The sequence below is a fragment of the Lathamus discolor genome, chromosome 1, assembly GCF_037157495.1.
Source record: "Lathamus discolor isolate bLatDis1 chromosome 1, bLatDis1.hap1, whole genome shotgun sequence".
NCBI classification, from domain to species: Eukaryota; Metazoa; Chordata; class Aves; order Psittaciformes; family Psittacidae; genus Lathamus; species Lathamus discolor.
In genome coordinates this window covers 84,451,174-84,471,944 of record NC_088884.1, presented here as the reverse complement: position 1 = coordinate 84,471,944, position 20,771 = coordinate 84,451,174, and the positions used below count along the sequence as shown (strand labels likewise).

Below are 20,771 nucleotides of genomic sequence, written 5' to 3'. Positions count from 1 at the left end.
GCGTTGTTCGTACGGCATGCCGTCGCTATGCCCGCCTCTCTGCTTTCGTTACCTCGGACGGAAGCCTCGCAGCGCTGGCGCGGATTGGGGGAGAGGGGATGCACATGGCCACCTGTGCGCCAGCAGCCTCCTGGCGATTGGCTAGAGGAAAGCCGGCAGCGGAGGAAGCGGAAGCGGCAGCAGATATATCCTGGCAGCCGGCGGTGCAGGTGTGAGTTGGGAGTAGTTGCCGTGCTTATGTGTGGGTGTCGGGAGGGTGGTGCGCGCTCCGGCACTTGCCGTTTGGGCGGGGGGAGTCAGCGCGGCGCTCGCCAGGGCAGACACCGCCGCGCGGGAGGGAGCGGTGTGAGCCGAGGCCGTTGGCAGCTCCCTTGTCGCCCGCTTCACCTGCATGGCGGCTAGAGAGCCAGGGTGGTTTGGGCTGCAAAGGACCTAAAGACCATCTGGTTCCAACCCCCTGCCATGGGCGGAGACACCTTCCACTAGAGCAGGTTGCTCAAGGCCCCGTCCAGCCTAGCCTTGAGCACTACCAGGGATGGGCAGCTTCTCTGGGCAACCTGTGCCAGTGCCTCCCCACCCTCACAAGGAAGAATTCTCTATATCCAGTCTAAACTTCCCCTCTAAGTTTAAACTCATTACCCCTTGTCCTATCACTACAGTTCCTGATGAAGAGTCCCTTCTCCACGTTTCTTGTAGGCCCTCTTTAGGTACTGGATGGTTGCTCTAACATCTCCCCTGAGCCTTCTCCAGACTGAACAGCCCCAGCTTTCTCAGCCTGGTTTAGTATGGGAGGTGCTTCAGCCCCTTATGATCCTTGTGACCCTCGTCTAAGTACTTCTGATTAAACTACTGCTAAGGTGACACATCTTGCTTGTGCAAGTATTGTTGTGTTTTGCTTTTTTTTTTTCACCCTGAGTTGTGATTTCTTGGTTTGGTAATGATCTGTTAATGTCAATTCTTAGAATAGGGACTGAAGAGGTCTATTCTGGGGACTAGGCAGAAGATGTTGTGAGAAGGCTTCCAGTGCTGGGACATTTGATTTAAATCTGTGCAGGGTGGAAAGTCATGCTGGTTACTAACCTGCCTGGTTTAGGTGCAGTCATCATGTATTAGAGGTCTCTTCCCCCAGCTGGTGGGGTATTAAGAAAAAGGCTGTAATGGGATGAATTCGCAGGAATTCAGCTGGTTTTTATAGAGAGGTAAAACTGTTCGATGGACAAGGTACTTCCACTTGCCTTTTGTCCACTATGGTTTATAAGCAATGTGTTAATTTTTATTCAATTTCTTAGGAGCTGCATTTTTGAGGAATCAGATGGTAATTGGGGGTCTTTGTTGGCAGTGGTGTTACAGAATTAATTATAAGGTACACTGCACTACTTCTTCCAGAGACAGAAGCCAAATTAAAGACTCATGGAACTTCAGCAGCACATAGGGAAACATTCATAGGTAATTTTCATTCTCTATACACTCCTTGGGTAAGAAAATGGATTGTACCTCCTGAGCTGTCAGCCTAGTGGTATTTGTGAGGTTTGTGTTTACTAGAAGTGCACTGCTTTCACAGTGTGTCTGTTCCACACCTACTGGTTTTTCTGGAGTGGCCCTGCTCACTCTGTACTTTGGGGAGACTCGTATTTACAAGTACATTTGTGCAGGTGACAGGTGGTATGAAGGCAGAACTGTGTAATTTGAATTACGTGACCTGGACACTGCTGAGTTATATTATACAGCAATCATCTTCTTTCTGAAGCGTGGGCCTTTAACTTATAATGAAAATTAACCTCTTCTGGCAAAGTCAATGTTTTATTCACACATTCTTTTTTATATGTATTTTCCCCTCATTTACTGGAATGCAGTAAAATATTTGTTATGGTAGAATCTGCTTATAGTGACGGTCAGCTGAATTTGTTCCCTTTCACTTTCCCTCAGATGTGGCTCCCATGTATATAATAAGTAGTTCAGAACTCAGCAAGAGTGAGAGAATATTAAGTTTCTTGGGTTTTGTATTGTTAGCATATAATATGAAAAAGAACATTGCTCAAAAAATAAATTCTAAGCCTTTGAAGAGACAAAAAATCTCTGCATATGTCAAAAGTAGGTGAATGACTGGTCTGTATTAGACAGTGCCTCTCGCAGAAAATTTGTGACTTGGTCAAAATTAACTTGGTTTCATTTAGCCTGTAGCCTGAGGAATTGGTTGTGAGTTGGTATCTGTCCCTGATGCAGCAGGAAAAAAGCATGTTTTCATCTAGTTAGGCATATTTATATAGGCAGATTAAGGAATTAGTGCTTAAACTGTTGTGTTGACACCTCATCTATTAATGAAAAATCTTGTAGTAAATTTCTTTGATGTTTAGAAGGATTACTCATGGAATAACTTTTTATTTATTTATTTATTTTAGTGATAGTTGTTCAGTTAAATAAAATCTCCTAAGGATAACAACATTCTCCAACCTCCAAAGATGGCAGCTGTTGAAGGTAATCCAAAATCAGTATTCAATATGTTCATTTTGCTATACGTTAGCTAACAGACACAATCACCTGATGTTATTGCTATTTATATGAATTTGATGTATGCAGAAAGGGGTGTGTGGAGTCTACACTGTCATATTTCAGATTTAAAGAAAAAGTTCTTTTACTGGCTTTTTATTGCTTAGAGAAAAAGTAAAACAAAAGCAGTTTTGTCAAGGAAATTACTTGGTTTTCAATAATTTGAAAATATGCTGTGCAATAGTGGTCATTTAGGAAGACAAACATCCCCACTTTTTGCCATTTGTAATAAGGATATCTTTTTCTATATCATACATTTTCGCTTCCATAAGCACATTATCATATCTGCTATGCTTGGACAAAAATGTTGTATTTTGTGGGGCAGAAAATGTTTCTTCTTATGCTTTTCTGAACTGGCTCTGAATTAGTGGCACCTGCTTGGCATACTGTGGTATGTGTTAATTACTCTTTTAAACCCTGGGGACTGGATTCTAGAACACAGTCCCTACTTCACATGTATGCACGTTAGGATGTAAAGAGGCAAATTCCCACCAAAGATTCACTTGTGTAACCCAAGCTTTTGGGGAGTATTTGCCTCAGGTTTTTCAGATGTGAAGAAGGGCTTGTGTTTGAAAAAGCATTTGTCCTCTGTGTTCAAACCTTGACATTCAGCAGATTCTCTGGTTCTGCATAGGAGTGAGATCTGAATGCATAAAATGTAGTTTTTTGCTAACATCACTATTTCTGCCTTCAGAAAACCTTTACTTGCTGAGGTTCATGGTGCTTCTCACATGTAAATGCTTTCTATTAAATATCTTCTAATGTGCTCACCTTGGAATTGGCTGCAGTACTCATCTTCATTGTAGTACAGCTTTAATATCAGGGCTTATGCAATGTGCTTCTCAGTGCTTAACATTCATCTGCAGAAAAAATATTTTCAAGTGTTTCTGTGGAGAGGCACTGCTTTTGGGAAAGTGGATTGTAACGTACTTTTTCTCTATTTACCAATGCAGGCAATGGTAGTGTTGCATATCTCTAATACACCATATTGGAGATAACCATTTACAGCATAGCTGTGTATATATGACCTACCGATATAAGAAATATGTTGTTAAGTCTTGCTACGTATTTTTACATGGCATTTGTAATATTAGATGTTATAATCTCATCAGTGGGCCTGTCAGGTTTTCTTGTTTCTCTAGACGTATTTGGTTTGGTTTTAATTTTTATCTCAAGCAACAAATCAAATAAAGTATCATTTAAAACTGGGATTAACATGTTACTGTAGTCTCTATACTGCCTTTAACTTGCTTTCCCCTTCAGTGCTGGAGGAGGTACTGGTTTCCGTTGAAAATGAACTGCAAGCAGTGGAGATGCAAATTCAGGAGCTTGTAGATAAACAGCAGGAACTCATCGAAAAGAAGATGAGAATTAAGAGTTTGATACAGCAGTCCTCAGAAGACTTGGAGGCAGGTGGAAGTAAAGACACTGAAAACTCAGCTGATGCATGGAACAAAAAAGGTTTGCAGAGACAAACTTAAATATTCTAATATAGAAGTAAACTAATTCAGTAGGGAAAAAATGTATTGATACAGAATTTTGTTTGGGTAATGTATTGTCCTATTTAATTTTGTTCAGCTGGGTGACCTGCCATCTTAATTACATAGGGTAATGTTTGTATGTAACTCCTTGGACATTCCTAAATATTAATCTGAGTTCTTCAGGGGAGAATTATCGTAAGAATGGCCTGTTATAACTACTTTTTATTCTTTTATTGTTGCAAAGTCACAACTTAATTGGATTTGCTGTAAGAATCCCGGCATAAATTTGGATATACTGCCATACTTATATTCTCTGTTTATCTTCTAACAATAATTACTCTGGATCTTTTCAGGATTTGATAATAACAATTTTGCTTTATCAAAGTTGCTTCTTACTGTCTTTGTGTTTCTTGCTTGAGTGGGTAGGACATTGGTTGTGTTTGCCGTGGGTCATGTAGCTTCATTGTGTTACCAAATTAATGCAAATTAGATGGATGCTAACTGCCAAAAGTAATGTAGAATACATTAGTATGGTAGAGTTAGTCCAAGTGGCAAGTGCCTCACGGTGGTGTGAGGGCTCCTGTTATTTTGGAAGTGGTGTCTTTCAAGTTAAACATTAACTGAACTCCTGGATAGTTGGTGGGTCTTGACCGTGTTATGCCTAACCAAATTAAATTCAGTTCCTTTTACTATTTTTTCCCTCTCTTTTATTTCACTTGCAATTTGGAAACACATTGTTAGCTTCTCCCTCTACTGTGTGTATTCTCTTTTTTTTTCTTTTTTTAAAAATTAAATTAATTTTCTAGTCTAATCCATATTTGTCTGTGCTTGAGAAAAGTGTTCTTCGTATGTAAGAATACTGACACTTTATAATTGCAGATTAATGCTATTGAACAAATTAATTTGTTTTGGATAGCTTTGTGCCTAAATCTCTCCTCCTATGCTTTGAAAACTAACATCTTTGCAATCAGATGCCGTGTACATGTTGAATAAGAGCTGTTGCTAAATTTGGTCCCAGAATAAAGCTGAGTGAAGTCAGTGGGAGGCTTTTCTTGGTTCCAGAGAGCTTTGGATCTCGACTGTGCTCTTTGGAACCTCAAGTCCCAGGGTTAATGCTTGCTGTGCACGTGGTGTAGCCTGGAGTTTCCACAGTTGTTCTGCATTTTAATTTTAATAATGTGAAAATGGTTAATACTGTTCTTGATGCATCGTTTAAGTTTTTACAGTATTAGCTCTTTAAATGAAGCAGTCTTTAGTGAAGAAAAGAATGTTGGGGTCATTATTTTGGGGATGATTAAACTTCCCTTTCCCCCCTTTTAAAATAAATGCTTATTATAACTGAAATATATGGAAAAATGGTAGCCCTGCTTTCATTATACTATCTGTATTCACTGTACTTGTATAAGGGAGACCTTCAGGCAACTTTTGCAGGTCTCAGTCTCTGGTTTTATTTATTTTCAGGGTGGGCTTCTAATTTCCATTTAGTTGTGGACTAAGCAGTTAACTTGATCATTAGCACTTTGAAGTGCTTCATCTGCTTGTGGGTGTTTCACAGTAGTTCACACTTATGTGCAATGAGAACTTTTAGTCTGGAGGTGGATTATATTTACATTTCATAGGGTTTTCAGAGGTCCACCTTAGAAACTGGTTTATACAGACTCAGGTTGTGTGTGGCTTTTTGTGTATCATTATTGAATCTTTGAACACCTTTCCAGATCTAAAATTGTTTTGCTTCCAGATTTAGTTATTGTAGATGTAAATTGTCCTTCCTTCTTGTATTTTAACTTGTTATGAAACATGTTTTGCTTTTTTTTTTTTTTTCCGTTAACAGATTTTCCATGGTATGAGAAGCTAAACTCAGCATTGCGGGGCAAATTTAAACTCCAGAAGTTTAGGTCCTTTCAACTTGAAACAGTAAATGCTTCAATGGCAGGAAAGGATGTATTTCTTGTCATGCCCACAGGTGGTGGAAAGAGCCTTTGTTATCAGTTGCCAGCTGTCTGTTCTGAAGGTATGTGAGGGAAGAAAAGATCGTATAGAGACAACTGGATTAATTTTGTCCTTTTTGTAGTTCTTTGGAGAATTACCATCATATTGGTGTGTAATATCACTGTATGAGAAAAAACAGCAAAGATTGACTAGAAACACTTGTTTTTCCCTTTATTTTCTCTGAATGAGCAATAGTAGCTTTAAAAGAATGTGCCTTTTATGTATGATTTAGATTAAAATAATTTATCTATGTTCTTCTAAACACTGAAAAAACTTTTTAAACATTTGTTACTTTTCCTTTCTTTCTCTTTTAATCAATGTACTGACTGTAAGTTATCAAAGTATGAATATCTGTTATTTGTCTTTTCCATTCTAATGTTTTAGCTTCAGATTATTTGGGAGAGCCTTTGTATATTCATTTTAAAAAATAAGTGTCCAGTTCTGGTCTTTAAAATATTAATTTTTTTTAATAACCCATCCAGTTGCATGGAGTTTTACTTATTTACAAATACATAATTTATCAGCACCTAGCACTGCTTAGTTATATGGTAAATTAGCGCCTCATGACACAGATGTGAATGCAACTTTCTTTGTTTTGTATATTAGTCCTTTCTCTGTTTATTGCAGCTCAGATATTTGTAGTCTAGATTCTAAGAGAAGGTGTATGTCATGGCCACCTGATAAGAAGTATCCCCATGTGGCCTAGCAGTCACTTGTCAGCTATATAGGAAGGGAATCTGCTACTGTGTGTATGAAGCTTAAGCTCACATTTCGCAGTTCCTTCATAACAGGGCTGATGCATTAGTAAAACGTATTACAGGAGATATTTGTGACATCTCAACTGTTCAGTTTACACAATGACTGATTGTTACAGGTTTCACACTTGTGATATGTCCTTTGATATCACTTATGGAAGATCAGCTCATGGTTTTGGAACAGCTTGGTATTTCTGCAACATTATTAAATGCCTCAAGCAGTAAGGTATGTTTAACTGCCACATCTTCATGGGTTTTGTGGTGTATGTGCTGGCATTGTGCCTCTGTGCATGTTGTTTATGACTACTGAATGAATGGCACAGTTTCATCAGCTAATGCCATTCTATCAACTGTGGTAAGATTCTTAAGAGGTTATTAACAATACATAAGGGGTGGTAAACTGTTACATGGTCTTGTACATGACTGTAGTATTTATTATTGAGTTTTCAAAGTGTTCTACCTTAAAGCAGGCTCCAAGTTTGGCACATTGCATCAAGCCACTAAACTATCAAAGCCAGCGTTAGTGACCATGGCCTTCTGCTAGACAGGAAAATATGTAAAAAGTAACTTACTGTAAAAAGTAATTGACTAATAGCAGACTGGGAAATAAGTTGCTTCTTGGTCTCTGGATCAAATTGCTTCCTATCCTAAAGTATGATAAATAATTATATTTAAAAGCCTGCACTGTTCAACATATTACTAAATGGACAAAAGAGTCACCTACTCCAGTCTTCTTTTAAATCTAGAAACAGTAAAAATTTACAACACGCAGCAGCTAAAGGGACTTTACATCCTCTAAATAGCCCATTAAATCTATTTATTCTATTAAAGGTGTTGGTTTAATATGTTCTTGTTATTAAAACAAGAACACAGGACACTTATTCACATTATCTGTGTCACAACACATAGCTGGCAAATTGTCCTAGTTTGTTAGGCCCTGATTTCTCCTTTTTGTTTTGAACAGGAACATGTGAAGTGGGTTCATACCGAAATGCTAAACAGAAATTCCCAACTGAAGCTCATTTATGTGACCCCGGAGAAGATCGCAAAAAGCAAAATGTTCATGTCAAAGCTAGAGAAGGCTTATCAAGCAGGGTGTCTTGCTCGCATTGCTGTAGATGAGGTCCACTGCTGTAGTCAATGGGGCCACGACTTCAGGCCTGGTATGCTCATTAGAAATCCAGTTTCCAGTCTGCAGTTTCAGGCATCAATACTGAATGAGGCCTGAAATAAACCCAGGTGCTTTCTTCATGTGTTAAGCAAATACGTAGTGTAATGCTAGCACCTGTGTTAGCTCAAGGACTTTAAATTTAATGAACAAATGACTATATCCTTATCCAGGAGTTAAGTTCATGCAAATGGGGGGTGATGCCAATGCAGATTTTTCTGTCAGTATTCTGAAAAACTCCTAATTCCATTTATTTTAATTGGAGCTTAATAAAATGAAAGTTTTTGTATGCCGTCTTTAGTATGGACAATACAATCAGCTTTAATGCTACATGAAAAATATGTTATTCTCTACACTGCTTTGTAATACTCTGGGTGACAAGAGCTAGAGCATTCTGTAAATTCATGACCTATGCTTTGATCACTTCTAAATGCCCTTCACTTGCAAGGTAAAAAAAGTGCACTTCAGTCTGTTTCCTGTCTTGTCTGTTGTAGAAGACTTACTTACTGGTTACTCTCCCTTTGCCTTTGAAAGAAAACCTGATTTGAAGCAATAGTGACCGTAAAGTCAACCTTTGCAGTTTTGTTAAAAAGTGATGTCGGAGCAAAGAGCCATGCCAGTAAACAGGCAATGTGGAATTTGTACCACTGGCTGCATTTCTCTTCTAAGGCAGCAAGTGATTGTCAGCACTGAGCCTTTAGAATCTTTCCTTAGTACATTCTGGTCTGTGTATCCAAATTCCATATTGATACACAGCAGAGCTGTGTTTACTGAAAAGTTGTTTGTAAAAACAGACCTGCAAAATAACCTGAATGTTTGTTAATGAGATGACACTTAGTTTTTTCTAACTTTTTAAGGACTTCTGTTTCAGTATGCTTTGCCTTTTGAATTGGGGCAGCTTCTGTAAAACTCAATTAGAAGCATCTGTTTTGATAAGTGCAGCCTTCTTATTACTTCCATTTGGGTGTATAAATTAGTTCTTTAGTAAACTGATCAATAATAACATTTATTGCAGTATTACCCCATAGAATACTATCTACATGAATTACATTAATATCTTTCTTAACTTTGAATCTGTGGTATGTGAAATTCTTTTCCCCTTTCTGTTTTCTTGCTTAGACTACAAGTCTCTTGGTATCTTGAAAAGACAGTTTCCCAATACTCCCTTGATTGGATTGACAGCAACTGCTACAAATCATGTTTTAAAAGATGCTCAGAAAATCTTGCATGTTCAAAAGTGTATTACCTTTACTGCTTCTTTCAACCGGCCCAATCTTTACTATGAGGTATGTCTTAATTTTCAATTATACATTTTAATAATAAAGAGCTTTTCAATTGAGCGATGGTGTCCTTTCATCTCATCTTGCTGAACTTGCTGTCATCTGCAGAGGAACTTGGGTTGCTTTGTCTCTATGGGCAAGGCTTAGCAGGTAGGACTGTGTACAGGGGGGACGTAGGTAACAGGTTTAGACTACTGCAACCTGTTGGAAAATATGTCATATGATTGCAAAACATTGTGACTTCAGTTTGGCCACAGGTTCTTTTATTGTCCTTCATGGGAAAACTTGTGGTTTTGGTTTTGTTTTTTTCTATGGACTTTTGAGATATCCTCTTTGTGCACAGTCAGATTATATAATAATTTTGGTTAAATGCGGAACAGTTGTTTTTATTGTACTGGAAGAAGTAGAATAAATAGGATTGTTTGGCAGACTGTGTGCCCACTTGAAGAACTCTGATATGTGTATGTTGTATTTTTGAGGTTCGGCATAAGCCTTCAAATAATGAAGATTTCATTGAGGACATAGTTAAGATGATTAATGGAAGATACAAAGGACTCTCAGGTAAAAAGTGTGTGGTTTTTTTTTTTTTAAAGGCTTTTTTTTTTTATAATCTTCAGTGTTACAGGAATGTTTTTGAGTAATCCTGAAACTTGTAGAGAAATTTTACCTTCACGATACCTTAAACATCCAGCATTAGACGAAATGAAATTTAGTAAGATCTGTACCTCCAATAATTACTCTTTTCATTCATTAGTGTTTAAATATCTTTATATTTTGCTTATATATTCTGAAGTATTGAAATATAATGTTGATGTATATAGAGCGTTTGCATAATAATAGCAATTTTTAAATTTGTAAAAACAAAGCTCAGAAACGGTTACCTATATGTTCTTAAATCATGTGTTACGTTATTTAGTATCTGTGCATCAGGATACTTACCATCTTTAGCACTTCTTTTTCACATTTGATCTCAAGATTCATGTATTATCCAGTGCCCAGAATGGGTGTGTGGTGGGGTGAATTGCACTTTTGTGATGAAAGCAGAACTGTAAAAGTTGTAATCAGTGAATTATGTAGTGCAAATAAAAGAGGAGAGCCATATTACAAAAGCACCAGAACCCAGTTTTCCAGGGCAGTGGCCTGTCCCTGCTATTGAACTCTGTGTGTCTGTGATGAGCAACTCCCCGAGGACAAACTGTGCTAAGATGATCACAAATCATGTGGCTTTGTGTGTAATCCTTGACTTAGCCCAGGCTGACTAATGACAAAAACCAGATATGTATGAAACCTCAGGTGAGACATCATAATGAACAGCACCTCTTTACATAAGCATTAATAACCATTGTCCTCCTTGAACATAGAATACTTCTATGATTCTGTGGATTGCTATCCGTATTTTCTCTTTAGCCTACAAGTCAAAGCTGATAATTGAAGTTTCCTTCATGGCTACCATACTGGAGACTGAAAGACTGAATAGACACAAAGATTGTTTGCTGGGTTTTATTTATTTATTTTTGAGTTAATAAGACTTTCAAAGTTTTTTTTAAGTACTGGGGATTGTTTGTTGTGAGTTTTTTCAGACATTACAATAAAGCATCTCTCACTTTTGTGCAGGAATTGTTTACTGTTTTTCTCAGAAGGATTCTGAGCAAGTTACTATGAGTTTGCAGAAACTGGGAATCAAGGCAGGGACTTACCATGCAAACATGGATGCTAAATGTAAGAGCAAAGTTCATAAAGGATGGGCAGCAAATCAGATCCAGGTTAAGTAGATATTTCTCATAGACTTATGTTTTATTTAAACAAATTGTGGTTTGATACCTTGATAGTTTCTTAATCTTTTTTCAGGTTGTAGTGGCAACTGTTGCTTTTGGCATGGGAATTGATAAACCTGATGTGAGGTTTGTAATTCATCATTCTATGAGCAAATCCATGGAGAACTACTACCAAGAAAGTGGACGTGCAGGTATTGTAGGAAATGGCTTTTGCAAAGCTGCCGTTTCCATTCATTAAACCAAAAAAAGTTGCACTTTGATTTCAGTCATTTGTGTGAAGTGTCTTGTCTTTGAGACAGGTTCCAGAGTGTGTAATGCCACTCTGCCTCTGTGAAGAGGCTTTGAAGCAAACTACCCAGCCTTTACTCAGCATTTGTTTTAATTACTTAATTTTTGTGGCATCTGTGGCTTACCAGAGTAATTTCATAACATGACATTGACTGATCAGATGTATGCTATAAAAAGGATTTTTTTTTTCTTTGCATAGCAGTGGGGCTGTGTGATCTGCTCAGATTGATTCTAGATGATACCTAATTGCTGTATGAATTTCAGTAGCCACAGAAACACAAGTAGGATGGGGAGTCTGGAGCAGGGAATTTTAAGGATTGATCAGTGTATAGCAGCACTAAATAGCTGTTACGGCTAAAAAGAGTTTTGTGGTGTTTTGGTTTGGTTTTTTTCAACCTTGTGCATTATTTTTTAAAGACAGATTAAATCTGCATGGAGGAAGCTTTTTAAGAATCTTGACGGGCAATCTGTAGAAATTTTAGCTATGGCTCTGTGATAGAAACTGGCCTTAATGCTGGCCTAAGAAGTACAGCAGTCATCAAAGCCTGTGGGAGTCTGCATCTGCTTATGCGATAGCCTGGTTGCTTCTAGGTAGTGCTGGAGGTGATGGGAAATATAAGCAATGAAGTGGTGAGACAAGGGCCATATAGGTGCTGCACCTGTTGTTTCACAATGTTTATCAATTTGGATTAAAGCAAGCTTTTGTGTTTCTTATTCATAACTATTTAAATGAGATTCTTGTGGGAGGGATTAATTAAGCACTGCGACTCATTTGCATGGACGTACTACTTAGCTTTATGAAACCTTCCTTTTTCCCTTTGACTGCTCATCCATGTGAAGTAGTTCTCTTAAACATTAAACTTTTTTTAAAAGTTGAGGGTTTTTTAGGCCTTTTCTGCTCTCTGGATCTTGTAAACAGCGGGTCGGCACCCATCAGCACATCACTGGGAGGGGTGGGCAGCAGGAAGGAAGAGATGATCTAAATTCAGCTATAGAAGGCACAGCTGGTTTTAAATGGAATATCATACCTATTGTTTCTTCATTTATTACCATTAATACCTAATAAGGTATTTGAAGCTCACACTGTGTTTTAAACAAGTAAGAATTAGGCTTCAAGATGTATTTGGCTAGGATTTTCCAAGAGGTGTTAGGGTGAGAAAATAGTGATTTCCCTGACTTTTTGTATGATGCTAATATTTTATTTTGGTTGTTAAAGAGTCAAAATCTCCATTGTGAGGTATTTTAAATTTGCTTGATTCTGTATTTGTACAAGAATGTTCTATTTTATTTCTAGTCTGTATCATGCTATGTTCTGTTGCCTAGTGTGTTATGCTTGATACTCTATTGCAGTCATGTCCTCTCTACATAGGGGCTGCAGAAACCCATGCAGGTAACGGTGGTATCTGTACCAAAAAAAAAGCTGTACTTAAAATAAACCTCTTGTAATTTTATTTTTTTTTGTTGTTGTTATTCTTTTTAATGCATTGCAGGTAGAGATGACCAAAAAGCTGACTGCATTTTGTATTATGGTTTTGGAGATATATTCAGAATCAGCTCAATGGTAGTGATGGAAAATGTGGGGCAAGAGAAGCTGTATAATATGGTGTCCTACTGTCAGAATCTGAAGAAGTGAGTTACTGTGGTGGTTTGGTTGCTTAGTTTGTAAATAGGCCAGTTAGTGAGGACATTTGAAAACAAACAATTTAAAACACCCAAACAAAATAAGTAAAAGCCAACAATAAATCAAAGAAACTCCTCCCACCCTCCCCCCTCAGAACAGAGGGCGGGAGGGGTTTTTTTGCCTATTGTACCAGAGTCTTGAGTTTGGAGTTTGTGATTTAGCTGCTCAATACATGTACTGTTGCACATAACTGATTGTTGGTGTGTTGCTTGCCAGCTTCAGATAAAGTTCTGGAAGCAGTTATGTTGAGCTGAAATGTCTGTTGACAAACACTGTTTTGATTTCAAATCCCATTCAGAGTGAAAACTGGAATGCTTTGGGTTTTACTCTTAAGGTACCAGTGTTCAGTGGCCATACAGGAATCACATGTGCTTCATCTGCTGCACTGAGCTGTTTGGAATACTTAATGGAAAACACTTGTATCTATGTTGTGGGTAACTTGTGTATTCAGTGTAGCCTTTGTTGGCCTCAGACTAAGAATTAGTCCATATTCTTATGATTTTTTCATTCTATAGAAATTGCAGATTACTTTTCTGCTTTAACCAATCTGTTCCTACAGTGGTGCTCACTATTACTAAAAGCTGCTGGTTATTCCTATTAGCACAGCGGACAGGGAATACTGTGTAGCAGTATTTGCTCTCTGATTTTTCCTGAGATAATCCCTCATGCTTGTTTTAAGATATGAGCTGACCCAAGGGACCTTATTTTTGCCAGTTTCATGATTTATAACACAGGTGTATACACTTATGTTCTATAGTCATTTGCTCTCTGCTCTTTCAGATGTCGCCGAGTCCTCATAGCCCATCATTTTGATGAAGTATGGGATTCTGCAAACTGCAACAAAATGTGTGATAACTGCTGTAGGGAGAGCCGTAAGTAAATTGTTTCTATAACCAGGGATGGTGACCGTGGAGAAGGTTGGCTTAAAGAAATACCTACATTAGAGAAAGTGTGAGTAACTTCTGTGAAGTGTGCTCATAATGCTGCCTATTTCCAGTGTGCAAATTTTGTTATGAACATCAGGTTTTGGTAACTTAATATTGCTGAGTTCAGGGTGTTTAGTAGGATCCTTTCTGCTTTTTGCTTGAGGCCAGACACTTGGTATCTTTCAGGCTCAGCCAGTCATGTGTTCCTGGAAGTGAAGCTGGGGCAAGGGGGAGTTTGGCTTACCTGTTTTAAAATGATTCTGGCATGTGTCGGGGTTTGTTTCAGGATTTGTTTGGGTGTTAAAGCTTTATTTTGAGAGGGAGCCTCTTGCTCTCAGCATGCGGAGCTGTTCAGACTTAGGCTGTGAGAACGCACAGTTTGCACGTGTCCTCTTACAGCTTGCCTGGTAAAACCTCTGAGCATTTCAGTGCTGCATGCTCATGAGACATACCTGTGCAGAACAGCTGAGTACACTAATTCAAGATTTGGCTGTGTGTTAATCTTAACTGCTCACTGTCTGGGGTGCACTCTTCCTTTGAAAGTTGGGATCATATACCCTTTACATATTTGTAAACATTGATGAGGTCACCCCTCAGTCTCCTCTTCTCCAAGCTAAAGAGACCCAGCTCCCTCAGCCTCTCCTCATAAGGGAGATGTTCCACTCCCTTAATCATCTTTGTGGCTCTGCGCTGGACTCCTTCAAGCAATTCCCTGTCCTTCTTGAACAGAGGGGCCCAGAACTGGACGCAATATTCCAGATGCGGCCTCGCCAAGGCTGAGTAGAGGGGGAGGAGAACCTCTCTTGACCTACTAACCACTCCCTTTCTAATGCACCCTAAGATGCCATTTGCCTTCTTGGCCACAAGAGCACATTGCTGGCTCATGGTCATCCTCCTATCCACCAGGACCCCCAGGTCCCTTTCCCCTTCACTACTTTCCAGCAGGTCAACCCCCAACCTGTACTGGTACATGGGGTTGTTCTTCCCCAGATGCAAGACTCTACACTTGCCCTTGTTAAATTTCATCAATGTTTACAAATATGTAAAGGGTAGGTGTCAGGATGATGGAGCTAGGCTTTTTTCAGTGATATCCAGTGATAGGACAAGGGGCAATGGGTGTAAACTGGAGCATAGGAAGTTCCACGTTAACATCAGGAAGAACTTCTTTACTGTAAGAGTGACAGAGCACTGGAACAGGTTGCCCAGGGGGGTTGTGGAGTCTCCTACACTGGAGATATTCAAGGCCCGCCTGGACAAGTTCCTGTGTGATGTACTGTAGGTTACCCTGCTCTTGCAGGGGGGTTGGACTAGATGATCTTTTGAGGTCCCTTCCAACCCTTGGGATTCTGTGATTCTGTGATTCTGTGAAGGCATGTGGGCTGGACATAGAGGGAACTGGGGAGATGAACGGAAACAAGATCTGCTGCATGGTAAAGGAGGATGGTTTCAGCAGAATGTGGTTCTGGGACATAAGCTCTTTTGCTGCTTTGACCAGAACCATCCTGGGCAGTGTTGGGTAGCTAGCTTAAACTACACTTTCATGGGTGATCATTGCCTGCTTTAACTGTCATTTTTGGTACCCGTCCAGAAAGCCATAAGTTTCTGAAGATGCATAAAGTATCTCTTGCTGGACTTCCTAAGTGTGAGCTGTGATTTAGACATAGGAATCCCCATCTAAATCTAGAAAACTCTGGAAGGAGTGCTGGGAAAAAGTTGATCTTGGGCATCTCTAGCTGAACACACAAAACCACCTTAAATTTCTTTGAGGACCAGGTGAATTCTTGTAATATGTAAAAAATACCATCTCCTCATAGCACATACCTGTTGTGAAGTGTTTGGATAATCTAGAGATCAATGCTTGAAAAATGGAGGAACAACTCTGTATTCAAAGCTGTTCTCATAACAAGACTTTATTTCCCTGTACACTTTTTTTGGGGGGCAAGGTAAACAAAGATATTCAGCTTCTTTTTTCTTTATACAGTTAACTACATCTATATAATAAACCTGTTTTGCAAATTCATGTAAGTAACAATGTCTTGTTCTAGTTGGAAATCGGGCTTAGTTAAACTTTATACTGGGATCAGAAGTTGAGAAGAGTATGAAGCTGGCTTGTACCCAAGACTTACAGGAGCCATGTGATGAAATACAATTGAAATATGTCCTGTTAACTGCTGGTTTTACCCCCAGGGTCTCTTGATATCTAAGCAAGGTCCAAGGAAACCCAGCAGTAGTACTGGGTGTTCAGTACTTAATTCTTAGTATTGGATGAGGCAGTTGGGTAATTCTATGCCATAATCTGATCATGAAGTAGAAGCATGATCATTATGTACTACATGGATGTGTTGGAGCTCAGAATAATTATTCATGATGAAGCTTATTTGTATGAAATTAATACATTTTTGGTTTCATTTTGTCCATAACTGTCTTGAGAGAAGAATGTCTCACTTACAGTCTTCAGTTCCTTTTTGCTCTCTTAATATTTCATAATAAATATTATGGGTGAAGAAAAGGAATCCAGCTGCAGAGTAACATAGAAGCTACCTTAGAAATTTTAAAGCTTGTAAATGCTTCTTTGAAATAATTTGTGCGGTTCGTAATGTTAAATCCGTATAAAAACATTTGCAGGACTGGAGTTTTAATATGAAGTAGAAACATAAATACAAGTTTGAGTACAAACAAATCCTAATTTGACAGAGGGACAGTTATACCTTTTATTTGTTAGGTTATAGTTTGAAAACAAAACCAAAAATGCATTACTATTATATGGCACAATGATATGTATTTATAGATACACGTATATATCTATGAATATATAAAAGGGCGTATATATGTATACACCTAGTGTATATATGGATACTATCTAAATAACTATAAATAATTTGCTATTTAAATATTATTTCACTTTTATTTGTAGCATGTGAGAAAATGGATATAACAGGATACTGCAGGGATCTAATCAAGATACTTGAGCAGGCTGAACACATGAGTGAGAAGCTAACCCCACTGAAATTAATCGATGCGTGGTCTGGGAAAGGTGTAGCAAAACTGAGGGTGCCTGAAGTTACTCCACCCAAGCACCCTCGAGAGGAGCTGGAGAGAATTATTGCCCATTTACTGCTGCAGCAGTATCTGAAGTATGTAAGACGATTACTTCCTTTATTTGTTTTTTAATATCTACTAGTCATTTGTCATTACTCTGGCAGTAGGTCTACATAGTATTATTGCATACATTCTGTAGTCTCAGTTTAGCCTTTATTTCAGATGCATTTAATGTATTCAGAAAATTTCAAAAGATTACTGTATTTCAACTTCAGAATGTTAAAACAGAAGTTGGAGGAGCGTTTGAAATGCTCCATCTCTTGCAGTTTTAAAAAAATGGGATCTTCTGTATTCAGGTGGAGCCTTTAAATCTGCAGCAGGCATCATTTTGGAGAGGTCTGCTGTTTATATGAGGTCTGCTGTTTATATGAGGTCTGATTTACATTCCATGGATAAGCAGAGTAAATGGGGCTGCCCAGATGAAGTCTTAAGTTAGAACAGGCTGGCTAATGCAGACTTATTGCATCTTTTTTTCCTCATTTTCCTCCATGTATTCCGACATATTGACATGTGCATGTATCTGTGTGTATGTAAAGTTCCACAAACTGAATGATGTTAAGTGTTGACTAGAGTCACTCTAAATTAACTGGCTGTCCACTTGGAAAGATAAAGGAAAGCCAAGCTGCTATTTAGAACATCCCTCAGAAGGTTTAATGTGTCCCAATTCCCCCCTGCATGGTCTAGCCTGTCTTTGTCTCCAACCTTCCCTCATAACACTGGTTTTGTTTATGCAGGGAAGACTTCAGCTTCACAGCATTTGCAACAATATCCTACCTGAAGACAGGACCAAAGGCAGGCCTGCTGAAAAATGAGGCACATGTCATAACTATAGAAGGGATAACAAACAAGAAAAGTGTTTACAGGGTATTTATATATACATATTTATATATACATTTTTATATCTGTACTGATTTGCTATATAGGTATCTTTCAATTGTAATTTATTTTGATAGTTTGGTATCCGCTATATATATTTTTCATAGTAATGCAATCAACTAGATGATTTACAATAGACCGCATAAGTATCTTCTCTCTTGTGTCGGAATGCTGAAAAGAAGGAAAGCAATGCTAGAATTTGAACAATTTGTTTATCACTTACAGGCCAAACCAGCTCAATCTTCGAATTCGAAAGGAAGCAGAGAAAATGCTCAAACTGTTTCAAAGACTGTCCAAGATTCAGTGGTGAAGAAGTCACAGGAACATAAACGGCCTAACTGTGGTTCTAACTTAAAAGCAAAGAAGCTTAAGCTTCAGGCAGGTGGAGATGATCAACCAGTAGTTATTGACTGAGTTTCACAGACTACATTTAGGATTTAATCATGTTCGCTTCTCTATGGACAATGCAGTGTCTAAGTTCAGTTTGTTTTAGTAATTTATTTTTCTTTCTTTTTAATAAAAAAACAAAACAGAGAAACAAGTATCTTTAAACCCCTCAAATCTAGAGAAAGTCTAGTAGTCAAGGGAAAAATGCTACATAGCAAAATCATTGGTGCATATCTTACAATAATTACTGTATAATTATGTAAATAATTACCATGTTGTCATTAACTCTTTTGGAAGTGTAGTGTATAGTAACACTATAGTAGAATCACACAGGCTGGGAGGGATTTGCAGAGATCACCTACTGCAATGTCCTCAAAGCAGGCTCAGTTGTAACAGGGTGCTCAGGGCTGTATCCAGTGAAGTTTTGACTGTCTCTAAGGATGGATATTCCCCAACCCCTCTCAGCATCTGTTCCACCATTTGACCACCTTCATAACTACCCCACTTTGCCCCCCCCCCCCCCCCCCCAAAAAAGGGCATTTCTTAGAGCTCATCGTTAATTCCTATATTGCAACTTGTCTGTTGCCTCTTGTCCTACCACTGTGCTCTTCTGAGGAGAGTCTGGTACCACTGCTGCTATGCTCTTCCATTAGTTGAAGACAACAGCAAGTTCACAACAATTATACCCTTTCTTTCTCCCTGGCTTTCTTCTTTCTTAATCTGGAAAGATTAAGAACTAGCTTCCTCAGCATCCCTCTGTGCAGCCCATCCAGTCCTGTGGATTTGTGAATGGCCAACTGGCTTAAGTGATCTGTAACTCCACCTTTCTGTACTGCTTTACTCCCACAAACTGTTAGTAGGACCTCTCAGGGACCTGGGAGGTCTGAGGGAAAACCATACCAGTGAAAATGAGGCAAAAAGTACTTCAATCTTTTCCATGTCCTGTGTCACTAGCTCCCCTGCCCCTCTGACGACTGGGACCATACTTTCCTTACCCTTCCTTTTGCTCCTAAGGTACTTAAAGAATCTCGTCTTGCTGCTTTTCACACCCTTTGCTAGTTCCACCTCCAGCTGAGCTCTTACATTTGAAACTCCCAGTGTGCTCAGTCAATGTCTCTATGTGTTCTGGATATCCTGTACCTTCTGCTTCCTTTCTGTGTTGCAGCTAGCTGAGTTCTTTGTTCATCCATGTTGGCATTCCGCCATGCTTGCTTGACCTTCTGCACATAGGAATAAACTATTTGTGTTCTGAGGAGGTTGTGGTTTGGGAACCAAGCAGCCCTCCTGAGCCTCCTTGCCTTCCAGGGCAGTGTCCCTGGCATACTGACAAGCAGATCCCTGCACAAGCTGAAAAACTGCTGTTCTGAGGTCCAAGGCAATGGTTCTGTGATGTCTTCCTAACTCCTGAAGCTTAAAATCCTGCATCACAGTCACTGAGCAACATCTGGGATCTGGGCACCCAGTAAAAACCACCTGTCAATTTGTCCCAGTCAGGTTGGCAGTGAGGGCCTCTGTCCCCTCTGGAGGGATTCCCTGGTAACTCTGATCTTCCTTTTCTTCGTTGTGTGAACACTTGGCTTGGCTTCAGCTGGCACTGATGCATCCCTTGGTGTGGAGTTAGTCATCCTCATCTTTCTCAAGGTGCTGTATCTACTCTGCAACAACAGAGCTGCAGGTGAAAAACGAGCCCATTTGTGTTGCTGGAAGCAAGAGGTTTCCAGCCTTCCCTCCTCTGGGTGTCTTCAGCCACTGCTCCTGTGAGGATGATCTCTAGGTTTTCCCTCCTTTGCTGGACACAACTTACTCTTTAGCTCTGTAGTGTCTCTGTGAAGACCTTGCCTCCTCCTGTTCCTCCTCCTGGCTATGCTCGTGGCTCACCTCCACCCGCTGCTCCTTCACCAGGAGCTCAGCTTGGCAGCCAGAGTGCAGCTTCCGCTGGTGAGGCTGCTGGTGCCAGCTCCAGGGAGAGACATCGGACATCCAGAGACATGGGCTGCTGGAGCATCCGTCCTTCCTCTGGAGCTACATGCGGGTCACAGTCTCTGCTGTGCCAGGGGCTGTTGCCCTGGCCCACTTGGACATCACCCATCACTGCAACTTTAAGCAGGGCAATGTGGCCCCTTTCTGCAATACTTACACCTGCTACCACATATTGTTGAGTTTCAGCAGAGCATTGTTACAAGACTGCGTTACTTCCGACTTACAGAGATTTTTGTGAAATAGTATATGTTTATCCCTCTAAAATACACCTGTTGCTCTTGGATTTCTCCAGCTTGTTATTCAAATAGAGAATTACCACTTCTGTGATTTTCAGAAGTACCTAGATCTATGTTTAGAAACAAGATTACCTTTCTTAATCTCAGCCCTTTCCTTTGTAAAAGATTTTGGGGGGGAAATACAGAAAAAAGAAAAAATAAGCCACTCAAGAAATACTTCTCTCTTTGTGCCTGCCTTCCCCTGTTGCGTTGGCTCATTCTAGCTACAGCTGTGTATTCTTATGAGAGGTGAATCTGCTTGTC

The 20,771-nt window shown here is 39.4% G+C and overlaps 1 protein-coding gene across 6 annotated transcripts; it reads left to right on the top strand.

Annotated features, from left to right (window-relative positions):
* Positions 1-107: 107 nt before the first annotated feature.
* On the top strand, positions 108-18,537 carry RECQL (RecQ like helicase). 6 transcript variants are annotated; one of them, XR_010613606.1, is made up of 17 exons: positions 108-211; positions 697-857; positions 1,387-1,446; positions 2,400-2,475; positions 3,811-4,008; positions 5,860-6,039; positions 6,892-6,998; positions 7,737-7,935; positions 9,060-9,226; positions 9,700-9,781; positions 10,835-10,983; positions 11,069-11,186; positions 12,774-12,912; positions 13,745-13,836; positions 16,805-17,028; positions 17,724-17,853; positions 18,091-18,179. XR_010613606.1 is itself a non-coding variant. In XM_065683713.1 (17 exons), the coding sequence occupies exons 4-17, from the start codon at positions 2,460-2,462 to the stop codon at positions 18,277-18,279; spliced, it is 1,986 nt and encodes a 661-aa protein (XP_065539785.1). In that variant the 5' UTR covers positions 116-211; positions 697-857; positions 1,387-1,446; positions 2,400-2,459; the 3' UTR covers positions 18,280-18,537. The 6 variants fall into 6 exon arrangements, 5 of the variants coding, with proteins under 5 accessions (XP_065539793.1, XP_065539785.1, XP_065539812.1 ...); XM_065683713.1 differs by having other exon boundaries at positions 116-211; positions 16,805-17,024; positions 18,091-18,537; XM_065683721.1 differs by lacking the exon at positions 697-857 and having other exon boundaries at positions 109-209; positions 1,290-1,446; positions 16,805-17,024; positions 18,091-18,537.
* The last annotated feature ends 2,234 nt before the right edge of the window (positions 18,538-20,771 follow it).

Bases quoted from the DNA above. Each gene is read 5' to 3' on its own strand.
- RECQL (XM_065683721.1), top strand. The intron at 9,782-10,834 runs GTAAAAAGTGTG...ACTTTTGTGCAG, and splicing joins AAGATACAAAGGACTCTCAG to GAATTGTTTACTGTTTTTCT. The intron at 17,854-18,090 runs GTATTTATATAT...TATCACTTACAG, and splicing joins ACAAGAAAAGTGTTTACAGG to GCCAAACCAGCTCAATCTTC.